The sequence below is a fragment of the Ranitomeya imitator genome, chromosome 10 (assembly GCF_032444005.1).
Source record: "Ranitomeya imitator isolate aRanImi1 chromosome 10, aRanImi1.pri, whole genome shotgun sequence".
NCBI lineage: Eukaryota > Metazoa > Chordata > Amphibia > Anura > Dendrobatidae > Ranitomeya > Ranitomeya imitator.
The window spans coordinates 119,427,969-119,449,876 of record NC_091291.1 but is presented as its reverse complement, the minus strand read 5'-3'; the positions used below and the strand labels follow the sequence as shown (position 1 = coordinate 119,449,876).

The following is a 21,908-nucleotide window of genomic DNA, read 5'->3' as shown; positions in this document are numbered from 1 at the left end:
GTAAAGAACATGTTCTCCTAATTTCCATATCACGTGGCTCAATGGGTCAGGTGATGACCGCATCATACCCCAGCATTCCAGTAATATGCCCATGCGTATGACCTCATATAACGCCCCAATGATGTTGAGGTCATGCGGCATGGGAAGGTCACGTGACCGCAGCGTCACCAACGACGGGGAGAAAGTCCCTGTGCTTAACCAATAGGATTGCTGAAGCAGCGGTCATGTGACCACTGACTCGGGATTTCAGTACGTACTGAGGAGTAGATTCCATTCTCGTTAACCCTAAATCCAATGCTGTGATAAATATGCATATGAATATACTAATAATAATAGCAATGTCTGCTTTTGCACAAATCAAAAAGTCCTCTATTTAGGCCATGTTCACACTAGCAGTATTTGGTCAGTATTTTACATCAGTATTTGTAAGCCAAAACCAGAAGAGGAAAAATCAGAGGAAAAGTATAATAGAAACATATGCACCACTTCTGTATTTATCACCCACTCCTGGTTTTGTCTTATAAATACTGATATAAAATACTGACCAAATATTGCAGGTGTGAACGTGGCCTGAATCTAAACATGTTATTCTATCAGTTGATGCATATCTTTGTTTGTTTTTTGTCCCACAGTTCATATCCAGGCGACACGGGCTCTCATGGTGGTGGCCATGCTGCTGGGATTCATTGGAATTATTATTAGTGTTGTTGGGATGAAATGTACTAAAGTGGGTGACAACAATCCCGTCACGAAAGACAGAATCGCGGTGTCAGGCGGAATCCTCTTCTTGCTTGCAGGTAACATACCAAACACCTATTCAACTAAGAAAAGGTATTGTATCTCTGATGAGACCCACAAGTCTGATTCTATCAAATCCAGGTATAAAAATGTTATAAGACTGCAACATTTTTCAACCCTTGAAGACAAGTGTCTCACAGTAGGAAAAGTTTTGACTTGGCCAAGAACATCCGGCCTGGATGGTCTTTATTTACCAATGTACTTGAAAAAAATAGAACGCAAAAAAAAAACCACGAGGGTCCAAAAATTTAGAAGCAAATATTTTTCAGAACAAGCTCAGATAGCCACCAATGAGACCAGACCATCGTAGATATATGGTGGGATGTGTTGACATTATGTTTTATCACTTTTATGCTCCCAAAATTTCCTATGCAAATTGCCTCTTCAAATAGGAAAAGGACTTGATCTCTAGCGCCACCTAGTAGATGCAACAATCCTCTAAGTCAATATTCACTCCTTAACAAGCTTTGCCGCATGACTTAGGATAAGAAGAGAAACCAGAAACTCCACTTGCAGTCACGTGTTTCAGGGTATTTGCCCCTCCTCAGTGCAAAGCGGGAGATCTGATTTGGGTGAGTGAGAGGCTCTGACTGGGGATCTAAAGTTTCACAAAGCCGAATCAAACCTCCTGCTTTGCACTGAGGAGTGGCAAACATGCTGAGACATGTTTCTGCAAATGGAGTATCGGGTTTGGCTTCTTGTCCTATGTCATGTGGCAAGGCTTGTTAAAGTGTTGAATTTGTCTTTTAGGACTGCTGATTATAATGGGGGGGGGGTGCTAGAGTTCCAGTCCTATTCCTTTTTGAAGCATTGCATGGTCTTTAAGTCTCCTTACACCAGTTTGGAAGTCTTTACAAGAAGAAACCCTTAGAGCGGGAAACTTCCTGGCACATGCACTGAACATGTTCATAGAGCCCTATTAACTGGTCATATGCTAAAACAATGTCCACGTATGAGTGGGCATAATTTTTTCAGAGGTAAATAGCAAAAAATTTCTATCATGCAGTGCCCTTTTTTTTTACAACGTGTCATACATAGGTTCCTTCTGTTGAACATATAAACCAGAAATTACTACGATGCAAACGTCTAATGAGGGGCTCAAACACAATCTAAACAGAATATGTGAACTATGGAAATAATATAGACTTTAGCTTTTGTATCACTAGTTGCCAGTGGTGACGGAACTTGGGTACTTTAGTGGGAACACTTTTTGAATTGAATTGTTTGAGGGTACATGATTTGTACTGAAGTTCATTAATGGACCCCGAGTATACTTTTTCAACTTCAAAACTAAGTGGTAATAGCATAGTTGTCAGTTTATCCCATATTTTTTAGCTATATTTGGATAGATATTCCACTAGGTGCAGGTGGACCATGTCCAAGGTTGACCTCAGGCGGAGTATAGGGTTGATGATGGTCGGAGTCGAGTTTAAGCGATGGGATGTGGTGCAGGTCCCCATTCAGTACTCCTATATATGTATGTAGCAACTGTATTATCCTCTGATAGTCAAATAAATAGTTGCGATACATAAGGCCATCTTTGGTAAATCTTAGGGGCATCCAGACCATGGACCCATATATGCTACATTTACACCAGCTCAATAGCCAGAGACATTTTTGATCCTAGAGTTATAAATTCAATCTTTGAATTATGCAATCCTTCATGCTATTTTAGTGTGACCTACATACTTTATAACTTTTTGATTTGGATAGTCACGTGACATGTTTTGATCTTTCTTTCCATTTTTATTATCAGGTCTGCTGACATTAATAGCTGTGTCCTGGTACGCTACTCAGGTCACTCATGACTTTTTTAACCCCAACACTCCTGTTAATGCACGGTAAGTTGAAATATTGGCACCTCATTATTGAACAAATGCTGGTAAAAAGAAAGGGGCTGCCAGTTGATAGTCTTCCAGTCAATGTAGGGTAATTATAGAAGTGATTTTTTTTGCTCTCACAGCTCCATATGTCACCCATAAAAGTTGTCACAAATGTAGGCCAAATATTGTCTTCATAGCCACTATGTCTACCCCCATGCTGAGTGGTGATGTATCTCAGACTATACCTCCCACTTGTCAAAATTTCTGTAGAATTGTCCAACTTACACAGTTGTGATAGAAGCCAGGTACAGCAGAGAAAAGGACATGTTTTATTATTAATTTCATTGAGTTTCCGGAAAGGTTAAAGGGTTCCTACAGGATTGAAAATACATATATTTGCCATTTTTTTTAGAAATAGCACCACACCTGTTCATCAGTTGGTACTGGTATTGCAGTTCAGCTCAATTAAAGTTAATAAGACTGAGCAATACCGCATACATTCTGTGGACAGGTATAACAGCCACGTTTTCCTAATCACTTTAATATAATCAAGGGATATAACTAAAGAATGTCACCTTGATACCTGATGACAAAGTCACCATCCAACTTAATCTACCTAAAATATCTTGGAAAGGTTCATGAGTCTAGACTTACGACACTTCCTTAAAAGATGTCTCTAAATAGACATTCTCAAAAAAATGTGAATAATTTTCCACCATCCAAAAAAATTATCAAGTAAATGGGGGCGCACGCTGTGCCCATGGCAGTGCCTTTTATTTAGTTAAAAAATACACTAGCGCCCAAGGAGATGGTGGCTGAAGAATACTAGAAGCTGCTGGCTGATACTTGGGTCCTGTGTGATCGCCCTTAGGCCGGCGTCACACTTGCGAGTTTTACGGACGTAAGAGCGCAGAATCTACGTCCGTAAAACTCGCAAAAAATACGGCACAATTATTCTCTATGCCCCTGCTCCTATTTGCCGTATTTTACTGATCAGTATTATACGGCTTTCTACGGCCGTACAAAATCGCAGCATGCTGCGTTTGTCACCGTACTGCGCAAGAAATACGCCAATGAAAGTCTATGGAAGCGTGAAAAATACGGATTACACACGGACAAGCAGTGTGACTTGCGAGAAATACGCAGCGCTGTTAGAGAGAAAAGCCGGCAATTCAGTGCGGTGTACAGTAAAATCACACTGACAGCTTACAGTCCAATAGGTAGAATAAATGTGTACACATAGAATAGGTATATATATATATATATATATATATATATGTAAGTGAGACACATATATGTATATATATTAATATTTATTCCAGCGCTATACAGCTTGAAAGCCGGTAATTCAATTACCGGCTTTTTCTTTCTCCTTCCTAAAACCCGACATGATTTGAGACATGGTTTACATACAGTAAACCATGTCTTCTCTCCATTTTTTTTGCAGATTCCACACTACTAATGTCAGTAGTGTGTATCTGCAAAATTTGGCCGTTCTAGCTCTTAAAATAAAGGGTTAAATGGCGGAAAAAATTGGCGTGGGCTCCCGCGCAATTTTCTCCGCCAGAGTAGTAAAGCCAGTGACTGAGGGCAGATATTAATAGCCTGGAGAGGGTCCACGGTTATTGGCCCCCCCCTGGCTAAAAATATCTGCCCCCAGCCACCCCAGAAAAGGCACATCTGGAAGATCCGCCTATTCTGGCACTTGGCCACTCTCTTCCCATTCCCGTGTAGCGGTGGGATATGGGGTAATGAAGGGTTAATGCCACCTTGCTATTGTAAGGTGACATTAAGCCTAATTAATAATGGAGAGGCGTCAATTATGACACCTATCCATTATTAATCCAATTGTAGTGAAGGGTTAAATAAAACACAAACACATTATTTAAAATTATTTTAATGAAATAAAAACAATGGTTGTTGCAGTATTTTATTCAACGCCCAATCCAGTCACTGAAGACCCTCGTTCTGTGAGTAAAAAAACATAATAAACCAACAATATACTTACCCTCCGCAGATCTGTAACGTCCAACGATGTAAATCCTTCTGAAGGGGTTAAAACATTTTGCAGCAAGGAGCTGTGCTAATGCAGGCTGCTCCTCGCTGCAAAACCCCAGGGAATGAGGCTAAAAATAGATCAATGATCTATATTTAGCTTCATTTGCGGTGAGGCGCCCTCTGCTGGCTGTTCATAGATCGTGGGAAATTATCTAGAAAGCTCCCTGGAGCCCACGCCAATTTTTTCCGCCATTTAACCCTTTATTTTAAGAGCTAGAACGGCCAAATTTTGCAGATACACACTACTGACATTAGTAGTGTGGAATCTGCAAAAAAAATGGAGAGAAGACATGGTTTACTGTATGTAAACCATGTCTCAAATCATGTCGGGTTTTAGGAAGGAGAAAGAAAAAGCCGGTAATTGAATTACCGGCTTTCAAGCTGTATAGCGCTGGAATAAATATTAATATATATACATATATGTGTCTCACTGACATATATATATATATATATATACCTATTCTGTGTGTACACATTTATTCTACCTATTCTACTGTAAGCTGTCAGTGTGATTTTACTGTACACCGCACTGAATTACCGGCTTTTCTCTCTAATATATGTGTCTACTGACATATATATATATATATATCTCACCACCTGTGCACTTGACCCACTCCCATCCCACTTCATCCCAAACCTCACCACAGTCTTCATCCCAACCCTAACCCATCTCTTTAACCTATCACTAACAACTGGCATTTTCCCCTCAAGCTTTAAACATGCCACAATCACACCTATCCTCAAAAAGCCCTCTCTTGACCCATCCTCTGTATCTAGCTATCGCCCTATATCACTTCTCCCCTTTGCCTCAAAACTACTGGAACAACACGTCCATATTGAACTGTCCTCCCATCTATCTTCCTGCTCCTTCTTCGACCGCTTTCAATCAGGCTTCCGGTCACACCACTCCACTGAAACTGCCCTAACTAAGGTCACCAATGACCTATTAACCGCCAAGAGCAAGCGACACTACTCTGTCCTCCTCCTCCTGGACCTGTCCTCTGCCTTTGACACAGTGGACCATTCCCTGCTGCTGCAGACCCTCTCATCCCTTGGCATCACAGAATTGGCCCTATCCTGGATCTCATCATACCTAACTGACCGTACATTCAGCGTCTCCCACTCACACACCACCTCCTCACCTCGCCCCCTATCTGTCGGAGTCCCGCAAGGTTCAGTTCTAGGACCCCTGCTCTTCTCCATCTACACCTTTGGCCTGGGACAGCTCATAGAATCTCATGGCTTTCAGTATCATCTCTATGCTGACGACACACAGATCTACATCTCTGGACCAGATATCACCTCCCTACTAACCAGAATCCCTCAATGTCTGTCTGCTATTTCATCATTCTTCTCCACTAGATTTCTAAAACTTAACATGGACAAAACAGAATTCATCATCTTTCCCCCATCTCACGCGATCTCCCCAACGAACCTATCCATTACAGTAAACGGCTGCCCACTCTCCCCAGTCCCACAAGCCCGCTGTCTTGGGGTAATCCTTGACACTGATCTCTCCTTTAAACCACATATCCAAACCCTTTCCACTTCCTGCCGCCTCCAACTCAAAAATATTTCACGGATCCGCACATTCCTAAACCAAGAATCTGCAAAAACCCTAGTCCATGCCCTCATCATCTCTCGCCTTGACTACTGTAACCTCCTGCTCTGTGGCCTCCCCTCTAACACTCTTGCACCCCTCCAATCTATTCTAAACTCTGCTGCCCGACTAATCCACCTGTCCCCACGCTATTCCCCGGCCTCTCCCCTCTGTCAATCCCTGCACTGGCTCCCCATCACCCAGAGACTCCAGTACAAAAGCCTAACCATGACATATAAAGCCATCCACAACCTGTCTCCTCCATACATCTGTGACCTCGTCTTCCGGTACTTTCCTGCACGCAACCTCCGATCCTCACAAGATCTCCTTCTCTACTCCCCTATTATCTCCTCTTCCCACAATCGCATACAAGATTTCTCTCGTGCATCCCCCCTACTCTGGAATGCTCTACCACAACATATCAGACTCTCGCCTACCATCGAAACCTTCAAAAAGAACCTGAAGACCCACCTCTTCCGACAAGCCTACAACCTGCAGTAACCACCGATTGACCAAACCGCTGCACGGCCAGCTCTACCCTCACCTACTGTATCCTCACCCATCCCTTGTAGATTGTGAGCCCTCGCGGGCAGGGTCCTCTCTCCTCCTGTACCAGTTGTGACTTGTATTTTTCAAGATTATTGTACTTGTTTTATTATGTATACCCCTCCTCACATGTAAAGCACCATGGAATAAATGGCGCTATAATAATAAATAATAATAATAATAATAATATATATATATATATATAAATAGACAGTATATATATATTTTCTTTTCTTTTTGGGACACATGGATCACTTCTATAGCGGTATGTTGGTTTTGCTAGCCTGCGAGAAAACCACGCAGTACGGATGCCATACGGATTACATACGGAGGATGCCATGCGCAAAAAACGCTGACACACCCTGCCTACGGAGGAGCTACGGACCACTTTTTTCGGGACTTTTCAGCGTATTACGGCCGTAATATACGGACCGTATTGTTTTACGCTGTGTGTGACGCCGGCCTTAAGTGGAGGATTAATAGTAGTAAATAAATAGTACTGCCACGCTGATAGATTGGGGGAGTGTAGTGGGAAGGAAAAAATCAACTATAAAAAAAGCAATATAAAAGATATAGTACTGCCTGGTCTATGGCCTAGATATATAGGTACAGTAAAACAGTATATACCTAATCAAGTGGAGGTAACAATGATCTCACGGGGCATGGTGACAGAGCCCTTGGTGTTTTTTTAAGAACCAAGAAAGAATAACAACAAAAAGAGATAATTTCATAGACATTCGTACTAGTGCCATAACTCTGGTTGATATTTTCTGCCAGAATTGGTCTACTAGGAATATGGTGCCATGCAATGGTAGAATTAGGATTAAAAAGATAATCAATCTCGTCCTCCATAATTAATGCAATCTGTAGGATTTTATATATTACATTCATTTCACAAACAATGCATACTATATGATGCCATTGGAAAAGGGGAATTTTTACTCTCTTTCTATAAAAACTAAGTTATGAGGATCTTTTTCTTTTCCACTTGAATTGTGTGGATAATAAGTGTTTAATTCCTAATGGAATTTTTCAAATTTTTCCTTTAAAGGCATATCTCCAGATTTCTCATCAAACATCATGAGGGTTCGACTGTTTGTTCCTCACTAATGTTCCTCACTAAACCAGAATCTAATTTTGCAGACACTGTGTTTCATGGTGTTGACCCCTCATCAGTGCAAAGTATGAGATCTGATTTGGCTAGGTGAGAGGCTTAAGACTGGAATCTAAGGAGTTAGCTTTCTCCTTATGGAGAGTGACAAGCCAGGCCTGGCATGTCAGAGTGAGGAGACTTATACACCATGCTCCCTTCTCCCTATACAGGCACATGTGGAGATACCTATCAATACAGAGGAGTGGGCTAGGAGAAGCAGCCCGGGACCCTCCTGTCCAGTCTTTAAAGTATGTTTTTTTCTGAAATGTTGTACAGTTTCAGAGACAAACATACCTGGCTGGAATTGTACAGCCAGTGTGTGATACAATGCTGTCTGTGGATCGGCAGCATGTAAACGTTGTCACGTTCCTTTAAAACACCATGAACATCTGACCGTAATGTAAATGCTTATTGCATTTTATCCTTTTGGAAATCTGCCAAATAATAAACTCACACTTTTTTTCTACAAAGCAATTTATGCAAAGTCTTCCATCCATTCACACTTGTAAGAGTTAGTGTCCTTTACAACAATTGACAGCAAATGTGCTGCCAAGTATTGATAGATTGTAAAACTTACACTGTGCTTGGAATGACTCCATCTTCTAAAATTATAGTTCTGGAAGGAAATAAGATAATCGGATGGCGGGGAATGTCGTAGCAATATAGCAAAAATATAGCAAGTTTGTTAAAAGTCACAAAAACATTGAAACTTCCGATAAAGAATTACGGTATGTCTCTTACAAAAATGAACATCCTGATACAATCTGAACATTTGGCTTTTGCCTAGAATAAGACCCATCCCAAAAACTCATATTTACTTGAGACCTTGAAGATGTAGTCAATTCTTATCCTGAATTCGGGAAAATACTCTGTTAGCTGGATTGGCTTATGGGCTACTGTAAGTTTCCAAAATGACGTACTGAATATTTTGGTGGGTTGGAGAGGGTATCTACATCAACCTATGTAAAATAGTGATTCCTTAGAGATTTGGAAAAATCTCTGCTTTTGAGTCTTCACTAAGTCTTAGTCTAGGGCTACATTGAGATGTTCCTCAGCCAATGTTAAAAGTAATGATACCGCACAAGGTGCATCTTTGCCAACTGTTGGTTCATGGTCTTGCGCAGTTGTGGGTCTCAAGGTGAATCCATGGATTTGCCCAGTTGTGGGTCTCAAGGTGAATCCATGGACTTGCCCAGTTGTGGGTCTCAAGGTGAATCTATGGACTTGCCCAGTTGTGGGTCTCAAGGTGAATCCATGGACTTGCCCAGTTGTGGGTCTCAAGGTGAATCTATGGACTTGCCCAGTTGTGGGTCTCAAGGTGAATCCATGGACTTGCCCAGTTGTGGGTCTCAAGGTGAATCCATGGTCTTGCCCAGTTGAGGGTCTCAAGGTGAATCCATGGTCTTGCCCAGTTGTGGGTCTCAAGGTGAATGCATGGACTTGCCCAGTTGTGGGTCTCAAGTTGAATCCATGGTCTTGCCCAGTTGTGGGTCTCAAGGTGAATACATGGACTTGCCCAGTTGTGGGTCTCAAGGTGAATCCATGGTCTTGCCCAGTTGTGGGCCTCAAGGTGAATCCATGGTCTTGCCCAGTTGTGAGTGTCAAAGTGAATCCATGGTCTTGCCCAGTTGTGGGTCTCAAGGTGACTCCATTCACTATCATCAATTAATGGGCGCACCACATTATTATCCTACATTATACATTTACAAGTCGCCACGTAGCCCTAGCAGTATTTTAAAATACAATTTAAAGGGGTTATCCATTTTATCAGGACAAATAGTGAGGTTCCATATGGTCAATTTTTAGAAAAGCACCAAATCTTGACAATATTGTCAAAATGACTTATCGGCACAAGCTTGCAATATCCTCACTATGACCCAATTCTTGTGTTACAGGTATGAGTTTGGCTCAGCGTTGTTCGTGGGGTGGGCAGCTGCCAGTCTCACCATGCTGGGAGGATCCTTCCTGTGCTGTTCATGTCCTAACGAAGATAGAAGAGGACAACAATACTACAGACAATCCCAACCATCAGCAACAACCAGAGAGTATGTGTAATATCCATCCTAGTGAGCAGCGTCTCCAGGTGTCCTCATCCCAGCCGTGCACAATGATAGTACCTCACTTATTATAGCACTCATGTTTTATACCTATCATGTTTTTTATGTTTTGTTTTTTTTTGTTGTTCCATTTTAATATTTTGAAAATAAATTTTAACATATTAATCCATTAATTATTATCATCATTAGACACCATCATGTGGCTCTGAAATAACGTCTGTTATGTTGGTTGATTACTTACAACACAGGATACTGTCACCGAAACATATTAGATTCCCTAATGACATTAATGGTTACATTAATATCACCAAATAATTTTATTAGCTAATTCCTTAGCTCCTGATCAGTGGCTGTTACCCTAGTGCAAATGGTAAATCAGCAAATTCTTCTCTCCTATTCCTATTGGTTAGAAAATCACCTAACTGATTCCAAAATTCCTTTAAAGACGACCAGTCATTTACCATGAATATGGTGTAAATGCAGCTTTTCTCCTGAACGTTTTTCTTTTTTTCCTGCGCCTCTTCAATCCAGAGGTATGGCCCCCTTTTACCTGTAAATATACACTACTCAAAAAAAAAATAAAGGGAACACAAAAAAATCCATCCTGGATATAACTGAATGGAATATTCCAGTTGCAAATCTTTATTCATTACATAGTGGAATGCGTTGAGAACAATAAAACATAAAAATGATCAATGTAAATCAAGAGTAATATCCCATGGAGATCTGGATTTGGAATGATAATTAAAATCAAAGTGTAAAATCAAATTACAGACTGATCCAACTTCAGTGGAAATGCCTCAAGACAAGGAAATGATGCTCAGTAGTATGTGTGGCCTCCACGTGCCTTTATGACCTCCCTACAATGCATGTGCATGGTCCTGATGAGGTGGCAGATGTTCTCCTGAGGAATTTCCTCCCAGACCTAGATTAAAGCATCAGTTAACTCCTGGACAGTCTGTGGTGCAACGTGGCGTTGGTGGATGGAACGAGACATGATGTTCCAGATGTACTCGATTGGATTCACGTCTGGGAATGGACAGGCCAGTCCATAGCATTAATGCCTTCATAATGCTGACACACTTCAGCCACATGAGCCCTAGAATTGTCATGCATTAGAAGTAACTCAGGGCCCAGTGCACCAGCATATGCTCTCACAATGGGTCTGAGGATCTCATCACGATACCTAATGGCAGTCAGGCTACCTCTGGCGAGCACATGGAGGGCTGTTCGTCCTTCCAAAGAAATGCCTCCCCACTCCATTACTGACCCACTGCCAAACAAGTTATGCTAGAGGATACTGCAGGCAGCAGAATGTTCTCCACGGCGTCTCCAGAACCAGTCACGTCTGTCACGTGTGCTCAGTATGAACCTGCTCTCATCCGTGAAGAGCACAGGGCGCCAATGTCAAATCGGCCAATCTTGGTGTTCTCTCGCAAATGCCAATCGCCTTGCATGGTGCTGTGCATACAGCCCAACACCCACTTGTGGACGTTGGGCCCTCATACCACCCTCATGGAGTCTGTTTATGACAGTTAAATCAGACATATGGATGTTAATGGCCTCCTGAATGAGGCAGTACTCCTGCTGTTCCTCCTTGCAAAAAGGAGGAGGTAGAGCGGTCCTGCTACTGGGTTGTTACCCTCCTACACTAACTTCGACGTCTCCTTGTGTACTGGCCTGTCTCCTGGTATCTGCTCCAAGCTCTGGACACTGTGCTGACAGACACAGATACCCTTCCTACCACAGCTCGCATTGATGTGCCATCCTGGATGAGCTGAACTACCTGAGCATAACATCTGTGGGTTGAAGACACTGCCTCATGCTACTGTACAGTACCTCTAGGGGTGAGAGCAATGACAAAATACAAAAGTGACCAAAACAGCCAAAAAGTATGAGAACAGAGAAATGGTCTGTGGTCACCCCCTGCAGAACCACTCCTTTATAGGGGTTGTCTGCTAATTGGCGATAATTGCTACCTGTTGTCTGTTTCATTTGCACAACAGCAGGAGAAATTCATTCAAAATCAGTGCTGCTTCTTAACTGGTCAGGTCGATTTCACAGAAGTGTGATTGACTTGGAGTTACATCATGTTGTTTAAGTGTTCCCTTTATTTTTTGTGCAGTGTATATCTTTGTTAACCAATTGAATGTGATCTTCAAGAAGACGCCCCCTGAGAAAAGTTATGGATCACACCCACTTGGCTAACAAGACTAGATTTCTATACAGGGAAGAGGTGGCCATATCTCAGGACTGGAGAGGCGCAGGAACAAAAGAAAAACAACGCCGGATTCAGAAGAATATCGGCATTTACACCAGATAAGAGATTACATATTCATGGGAAGTGACAAGTCCTCTTTAAGAGAACAGGACCAGGTCCATTCAGCCAGGAGAGTGACACTATGTCACTTATAGTGCACACTTTCTGTAACTGATTCGTATATGTCCACAAACGGTCCCTCACATGGGAAGGCAACTTACAAAGTAAAGTTGGCTAGACATGTTGGATAGGCTTCAGCCAAATGCTTGTTTGGGCGACTGTTAGCCCTCCTTGCACCAAGTTTGCATATTTTTTAGGTAATGAGGAAAGCGGAATAAGCTGTTGTCAGTCTCTGACACGCTAAATCCTTCTTTCCCCGACCTTTCATGTCACATACACAATAAAAAGTTGGGTGATTTCATACGAACCAACAGTTATCTAATGCGTATGGATGCCTTAAGCGAAGTTGTAAAAAGAACTACATAAACCAAAAATGCTGTAATGCATAGATGATTGGTGCTGTGGCTGTAAGACTGTGACTGTTCTTCGGAATTGAACATTATATTGTACGTCCTGCAGAATTGTCCCAGTTTCCAGTTTATTACAATATCTTGACATGAGTACCGAGATGACAGTGTCCAGCGGACCCTCAGCTCCCATTGTAACCCATCGGCAGGGGGCTGATGGGAGGCTATGCATGCCAATACCATTTAACCCCTTAAGCCCCAAGGGTGGTTTGCACATTAATGACTCGACCAATGTTTACAATTCTGACCACTGTCCCTTTATGAGTTTATAACTCTGGAATGTTTCAACGGATCCTGGTGATTCTGACATTGTTTTCTCGTGACATATTGTACTTCATGATAGTGGTAAAATTTCTTCGATAAGACTTGCGTTTATGTGTGAAAAAAATGGAAATTTGGCGAAAATGTTGAAAATTTTGCAATTTTCCAACTTTGAATTTTTATGCCCTTAAATCACAGAGATATGTCACACAAAATACTTAATAAGTAACATTTCCCACATGTCTACTTTACATCAGCACAATTCTGGAACCAGTTTTTTTTTTTTTTGTTAGGGAGTTATAAGGGTTAAAAGTTGACCAGCAATTTCTCATTTTTACAACACCATTTTTTTTAGGGACCACATCTCATTTGAAGTAAATTTTGAGGGGTAGAGGGGAGGGGAGAAAATAACCAAGTGTGACACCATTCTAAAAACTGCACCCCTCAAGGTGCTCAAAACCACATTCAAAAAGTTTATTAACCCTTCAGGTGTTTCACAGGAATTTTTGGAATGTTTAAATAAAAATGAACATTTAACTTTTTTTCACACAAAATTTATTTCAGCTCCAATTTGATTTATTTTACCAAGGGTAACAGGAGAAAATGGACCCCAAAAGTTGTACAATTTGTCCTGAGTACGCCAATATCCCATATGTGGGGGTAAACCACTGTTTGGGCGCATGGCAGAACTCGGAAGGGAAGGAGCGCTATTTGACTTTTCAATGCAAAATTGACAGGAATTGAGATTGGACGCCATGTTGCATTTGGAGAGCCACTGATGTGCCTAGACATTGAAACCCCCCACGAGTGACACCATTTTGGAAAGTAGACCCCCTAAGAAACTTAGCTAGATGTGTGGTGAGCACTTTGACCCACCAAGTGCTTCACAGAAGTTTATAATGCTGAGCCGTAAAAATAAAAAATCATATTTTTTTGCAAAAATGATCTTTTCGCCCCCCAATTTTTTATTTTCCCAAGGGTAAGAGAAGAAATTGGACCCCAAAAGTTGTTGTGCAATTTGTCCTGAGTATGCTGATACCCCATATGTGGGGGTAAACCACTGTTTGGGCGCATGGCAGAGCTCGGAAGGGAAGGAGCGCCGTTTGACTTTTCAATGCAAAATTGACAGGAATTGAGATTGGACGCCATGTTGCATTTGGAGAGCCACTGATGTGCCTAGACATTGAAACCCCCCACGAGTGACACCATTTTGGAAAGTAGACCCCATAAGGAACTTATCTAGATGTGTGGTGAGCACTTTGACCCACCAAGTGCTTCACAGAAGTTTATAATGCTGAGCCGTAAAAATAAAAAATCATATTTTTTCACAAAAATGATCTTTTCGCCCCCCAATTTTTTATTTTCCCAAGGGTAAGAGAAGAAATTTGACCCCAAAAGTTGTTGATCCATTTGTCCTGAGTACACTGACACTCCATATGTGGGGTAAACCACTGTTTGGGCGCATGGTAGAGCTCAGAAGGGAAGGAGCGCCGTTTGACTTTTCATTGCAAAATTGACTGGAATTGAGAAGGGACGCCATGTTGCGCTTGGAGAGCCACTGATGTGCCTAAACATTGAAACCCCCCAAACGTGACACCATTTTGAAAAGTAGACCCCCTAAGGAACTTATCTAGATGTGTTGTGAGAGCTTTGAACCCCAAAGTATTTCACTACAGTTTATAACGCAGAGCCATAAAAATAAAAAATCATTTTTTTTCCACAAAAATTATTTTTTAGCCCCCAGTTTTGTATTTTTCCAACGGTAACAGGAGAAATTGGATGCCAAAAGTTGTTGTCCAATTTGTCCTGAATACGCTGATACCCCATATGTGGGGGGAAAACCACCATTTGGGCGCATGACAGAGCTCGGAAGTGAAGGAGCGCCATTTGTAATGTAGACTTAGATGGATTGGTCTGCAGGCATCACATTGCGTTTGCAGAGCCCTTAATGTACTTAAACAGTAGAAACCCCCCACAAGTGACCCCATATTAGAAACTAGACCCCCCCAAGGAACTTATCTAGATGTGTTGTGAGAACTTTGAACCCCCAAGTGATTCACTACAGTTTATAACGCAGAGCCGTGAAAATAAAAAATCATTTTTTTTCCACAAAAATTATTTTTAGCCCCCAGTTTTGTATTTTTCCAAGGGTAACAGGAGAAATTGGATGCCAAAGTTGTTGTCCAATTTGTCCTGAGTACGCTGGTACCCCATATGTGGGGGGGATCCACCGTTTGGGTGCATGGAAGAGCTCAGAAGGGAAGGAGCGCCATTTGGAGTGCAGACTTAGATGGATTGGTCTGCCGGAGTCAAGTTGCATTTGCAGAGCCCCTGATGTAACTAAACAGTAGAAACCCCCAACAAGTGACCCCATATTGGAAACTAGACCCCCCAAGGAACTTATCTAGATGTGTTGTGAGAACTTTGAACCCCCAAGTGTTTCACTACAGTTTATAACGCAGAGCCGAGAAAATTAAAAATCATTTTTTTACCACAAAAATGTTTTTTTAGCCCCCCAAATTTTTATTTCTCCAAGGGTAACAAGACAAATTGGACCCCAAAGTTGTTGTCCAATTTGTCCTGAGTACGCTGATACCCCATATGTTGGGGTAAACCCCTGTTTGGGCGCATGGGAGAGCTCGGAAGGGAAGCAGCACTGTTTTACTTTTTCAATGCAGAATTGGCTGGAATTGAGATCGGACGCCATGTCGCATTTGGAGAGCCCCTGATGTGCCTAAACAGTGGAAACCCCCAATTCTAACTGAAACCCTAACCCTAGCCCCAACCCTAACCCTAATCCTAACCCTAGCCCCAACTCTAGCCCTAACCCTAGCCCTAACCCTAGCCTTAACCCTACCCCTAACCCTAGCCCTACCCCTAACTCTAGCCCTAACCCTACCCCTATCCTTAGCAATAATCCTAGTACTAATCCTAGCACTAATCCTAGCCCTAACCCTAGCCCTAACCCGAATCCTAGCCCTAACCCTAATGGGAAAATGGAAATAAATACATTTTTTAAATTTTATTATTTTTCCCTAACTAAGGGGGTGATGAAGGGGGTTTGATTTACTTTTATAGCGGGTTTTTTAGCAGATTTTTATTATTGGCAGCCGTCACAGACTAAAAGACGCTTTTTATTGCAAAAAATTGTTTGTGTCTCCACATTTTGAGAGCTATAATTTTTCCATGTTTTGGTCCACAGAGTCATGTGAGGTCTTGTTTTTTGTGGGACAAGTTGACATTTTTATTGGTAACATTTTCGGGCACGTGACATTTTTTTATCGCTTTTTATTCCGATTTTTGTGAGGCAGAATGACCAAAAACCAGCTATTTATGAATTTATTTTTGGGGGAGGCGTTTATACCGTTCAGCTTTTGGTAAAGTTGATAAAGCAGTTTTATTGTTCGGGTCAGTACGATTACAGCGACACCTCATTCATATCATTTTTTATGTTTTGGCGTTTTTATACAATAAAAACTATTTTATAGAAAAAATTATTATTTTTGCATCGCTTTATTCTAAGGGCTATAACTTTTTTAATTTTTTGCTGATGATGCTGTATGGCGGCTCGTTTTTTACGGGAAAAGATGACGTTTTCAGTGGTACCATGGTTATTTATATCCATCTTTTTAATCGCGTGTTATTCCACTTTTTGTTCAGCGGTATGATAATAAAGCGGGTTTTTTTTGCCTTCGTTCACTGAAGGGGTTAACTAGTGTGACAGTTTTATAGGTGAGGTCATTACGGACGCGGTGATACTATATATGTGTACTTTTATTTTTTTTTATTATTATTATTTAGATAAAGAAATGTATTTATGGGAACAAATTTTTTTTCTTTATTTAGGATTTTTTTTTTTTTTACATATGTGAATATTTTTTTTTACTTTACAACATTGCCCCAGGGGGGGACATCATGTTATAGGGTCAGATTGCTGATTTGACACTTTGCACAGCACTGTGTCAGATCAGCGATCTGACATGCAGGGCTGCAGGCTTACCAGCGCTTGCTCTGAGCGGGCGCTGTTAAGCCACCTCCCTGCTGGACCCGGATGCAGCCCCACGGCAATTTTGGATCAGGGGCCTGCGGGGAGAAGAAGGTTGGAGACCCTTGGAGCAATGCGATCACATCGCCTTGCTCCGAGGGTCTCAGGGAAGCACGCAGGGAGCCCCCTCCCTGTGCGATGCTTCCCTATGCTGCTGGAACACTGCGGTCATGTTTGATCGCAGTGTGCCGGGGGTTAATGTGCCAGGGGCGGTCCGTGACCACTCCTGGCAATAGTGCCAGATGTCAGCTGTGATAGTCAGCTGACACCCGGCCGCGATCGGCCGCCCTTCCCCCTGTGAGCGCGGCCGATCGCATATGACGTACTATCCCGTCACTGGGAATTAAGTCCCAGGTCACCTTGACGGGATAGTACGTCATATGGGATTAAGGGGTTAAAGAGAATCTGTCAGCAGGTTTTTGCTATCCCATCTGACAGTAGCATGATGTAGGGTAAGAGATCTGGATTCCAGTGATATATCACTTAGTTTACTGGGTGCAGCAGTTGTGATAAAATCACTGTTTTCTCTGCTGCAGATCTGAAAGAGCTCGGATTGCTGAGTTGTGTATAACCCAGCCCACACCACTGATTGCCAGCTTTCTGTGTACACTGTGCATAGGCAGAATGCTACCAATTGTCAGAGGAGGGTTACACAGAACAGGCATGAGGCATTGAGTCCTGTAGTGATAATCTCCTGCTGATAAAACACTGACTTTATTGACATGACAACAATGCCTAGTAAGTGACACATCGCTGGAATCAGAGTCTCAACCTCTACGGTATGTTGCTCTCAGATTACATATCAACAATCTGTTGACATATTCTCTTTAAATTTTGCTTTTGGAGATGTTTAACAGCTGCTACCGGAGCTCAGCTCCACATGTGGAGGAAGCTCAGCTTCTCAGCCCTCTCCACACATGCAGACTCATTCTTAGGATACTACTTTACATCCTAATGTGGGAGCTGGTTAGTAATCATCACAGGCAGAGCGTCTTTATTATATAAGCAGTGAGACTATGGTTCTGCTAATGGTCGCTTCACTTAAAAAAATTCAAGGAGTGCCTGAAAAATATAATATTACAGGGTAGGGGTATTAGATTCTGTGATGAGACATTAATGCAGGGAACTAATCTAATCGAGAAGAGATTTTTTTCCCTAATGTGAGGCAATTAGCTTCAGCTTCATGGGATTTTTGTCTTCCTCTGAATCAACCTTTTAGGTTCTAGGTTGAATGTGAAGGACTTGTGTCTTCTTTCAACCTTAAGGCTATGAAACTATATCAAGACATCATGTAAAAGGAGCATAGTAGGTGGTGATGGGGAGCTGTTACAAATTTTGCATCGGGACCAAGTTATTGCTCAGCTGGTTCTTAATAATAGGATGAAAGCATAAAACATGAATTTCTAACAATAACACTGTCGGGATAAAAGAAAATACATAAAATAGAATCTATTTTTGTGAGCTTATAAATCATCAATAATTTTGTTTTGTAATTCGATCATTCTTTTATTTAGAATTACAAAAGTTCCGATGAAGAAAAAAGAAGAGACAAGTTAATGTGACAGCCCGCCATGAAATCCATGTTGAATATGTTTTGGAAAGAAAACAATGGAAAATCCTGGAAACATAATAAGAATTATTTCCTCCTAGAAAAAGACTGATGCTTTATTGAAAGACTTTGGCTTTAAAGAAATTGCGGCAAATTATTTGTAATTGTGAGGAGTCCAAAGTAGAGGAACCGTACACAGTTAATCCTGTAGGGTGTCCTATAAACATTCCTCACTTTTGTCTTCTAAAGCCTATTTCAATGTGGTGTACCCTTAAGTAGTGTCTTAACCATGACCCCACTAGAGTTCTATACATTCCATTCTGCTATGATGTCCTGTAAACCCTTTGCACCATATTTTTTAGAATCTGCTTTCCAGTAGTGCCCCGTAAATCCAACTTCTTTCTATGCTATGCTATAAACCTCAATCCCTGATTGTATCCTACTCCTAGCCAATGTTCTACCAACCTTACTTTTCACTAATGTCTCTTCAATTCTTATGTACAATAGTGTTGTAGTATCTCCAATGCCTGGTTGTGTCTTACTCCTTACCAATGTTCTACAAACCCTACTTTTCCCCAATGTCTCTTCAATTCTTATGTACAATAGTGTTGTAGGAACTCCAAAGCCTGGTTGTGTCTTACTCCTTACCAATGTTCTACAAACCCTGTTTCTCATCAATGTCTCTTCAATTCTTATGTACAATAGTGTTGTAGTATCTCCAATGCCTGGTTGTGTCTTACTCCTTACCAATGTTCTACAAACCCTACTTTTCACCAATGTCTCTTCAATTCTTATGTACAATAGTGTTGTAGGAACTCCAAAACCTGGTTGTGTCTTACTCCTTACCAATGTTCTACAAACCCTGTTTCTCACCAATGTCTCTTCAGTTCTTATTTACAATAGTGTTGTAGGATCTTCAATGCATGGTTGTGTCCTACTCCTTACCAATGTTCTACAAACCCAACTTCTCACCAATGTCTCTTCAATTCTTATGTACAATAGTGTTGTAGGAACTCCAATGCCTGGTTGTGTCTTACTCCTTACCAATGTTCTACAAACCCTACTTTTCACCAATGTTTCTTCAATTCTTATGTACAATAGTGTTGTAGGAACTCCAATGCCTGGTTGTGTCTTACTCCTTACCAATGTTCTACAAACCCTACTTTTCACCAATGTTTCTTCAATTCTTATGTACAATAGTGTTGTAGGAACTCCAATGCCTGGTTGTGTCCTACTCCTTACCAATGTTCTACAAACCCTACTTTTCACCAATGTCTCTTCAATTCTTATGTACAATAGTGTTGTAGTATCTCCAATGCATGGTTGTGTCCTACTCCTTACCAATGTTTTACAAACCCTACTTTTCACCAATGTCTCTTCAATTCTTATGTACAATAGTGTTGTAGGATCTCCAGTGCCTGGTTGTGTCCTACTCTTTACCAATGTTCTACAAATCATATTTCTCACCAATGTCTATTCAATTCTTATGTACAATAGTGTTGTAGGAACTCCAATGCCTGGTTGTGTCCTACTCTTTACCAATGTTCTACAAATCATATTTCTCACCAATGTCTATTCAATTCTTATGTACAATAGTGTTGTAGGAACTCCAATCCCTGGTTGTGTCCTACTCCTGACCAATGTTCTACAAACCCTACTTTTCACCAGTGTTTACTAAACACCACTTTATAATAGTGTCCCACACATCTTATGATCTAGTGATGTCCCATAAGCCCCAATTCCTGGTTGTGTCCTACTGATTACCAAAGTTCTTCAAACCTTCTTTCTCCTCAATGAATTCTAAACTCAAGTCCATGGGAGTGTCCCTTACACCCCATTTCCTAGTGTTGCTCTAAAAACCCCAATCACTGGTTGTGTCTTACGCCTTAACAATGTTCTACAAACCCTATGTCTCACTGGTGTCTTCTAAACTGTATAGTAGTGTCTTGTACATTTTAATTTCTGTTGATGTCCTATGAACCCCAGTTCCTTGTTGTATAATATTCTTACGAATGTCCTACAAACCCTACTTCTCACCATCGTCTTCTGAAGCCTACAGAAGTGTCCCATACATCTTACTCTCAAGTGGTATACCAAGGACCCCAATCTCTGTTTGTGTCCAACTTCTAACCAATGTCCTATAAACCCTACTTCTCATGATTCTTTTCCTATAAACCCTTCTTTAAAACGTTGTTCAATAAACCTTACTACCCTTTTGTATGCTATGAACCCTGCTCAACAGTGGTGTCTTATAAACCTCAGTCATTGGTTGTGTCCTATAAGTCCTTCTCTACCCCAGTATTACAGGAGCCCTCCTTGTCTCTGATATCTTATAATCCTTACTATATAATAACAGTGCCTTATAGATTCTACTGAATACTGGGAGGAATCTCATAAACCCTTCTCTTCTACAGTGTCCTTACTTTACTACCTAGTGGTGTATCAAAAATGCTTTTCCATATTGATGGCCAAAGCTTCTACTCCCCAGTAATGTCCTATAGGCCCTGTACCGAGTGATATCCCATAAATGGAGCATATTGAATATTGCAAATGGTGTCCACAGTCATTTGAAACAATAATTTTTCCAGCCATAGACATTTTGCATTACCTAAAAAATAACCAGCACTGCCTACTTTTTTTTAATATTTTGATATTCTCAAGGGAGATCGTTAGTTTTTGGATTGCAATGTAAAGTCCCACAAAACGTTCTTTTTGCGAGTCCGGCTATTCTGCATTTGCCATTGTCTTGTTAACAAACTAAACCAGGAATGTGTTACTGTATTTTCCAGCAACGAGTCGGATGACAAGGTCGTCATTGATAAAATAACATTTTAACCTTCAGATATTTTTTTTCATTTGGAATTGTACATATTGAAGATACCGTGAATCCCGAAGAACATTTATAATGTCTTGCTGTGAATGTAACTTTTTTTTTGTCAACTAATGAATAAAATATAGATAATGAGTTCTTAAAGTTCAGAATGTCACATCTGATGTTCAACGAACAGGGAATATTCATAATATATGTAGCAGTCTATACATAAGGAGGTAACGGAGGTGCTACAAAGTACAAAGCCAATTCTTTGCCAAAAAGGAAAAGTTCAATGGTAAATATTTACTGGAAGGCTTAAAATTGTAAAGCTACTTTCTTTTAAATTTAATATGGAGGTTATTGGAAACGTTTTCATGTTGTACTTGAACTGGTGCAAAACGATTCCTTCTGGGACCAGT

The 21,908-nt window shown here is 41.1% G+C and overlaps 1 protein-coding gene across 1 annotated transcript in view; it reads left to right on the top strand.

The window, feature by feature from the left end:
- CLDN19 (claudin 19) overlaps nt 1–21,645 on the top strand; it is a 52,718-nt gene extending 31,073 nt beyond the window's left edge. The window contains exons 2-5 of the mRNA XM_069742481.1: nt 633–797; nt 2,555–2,639; nt 9,874–10,023; nt 18,643–21,645. Of these exons, the coding sequence (XP_069598582.1) occupies nt 633–797; nt 2,555–2,639; nt 9,874–10,023; nt 18,643–18,685 (443 nt within the window). The 3' untranslated portion in view covers nt 18,686–21,645. The remainder of the gene's footprint in view (nt 1–632; nt 798–2,554; nt 2,640–9,873; nt 10,024–18,642) is intronic.
- The last annotated feature ends 263 nt before the right edge of the window (nt 21,646–21,908 follow it).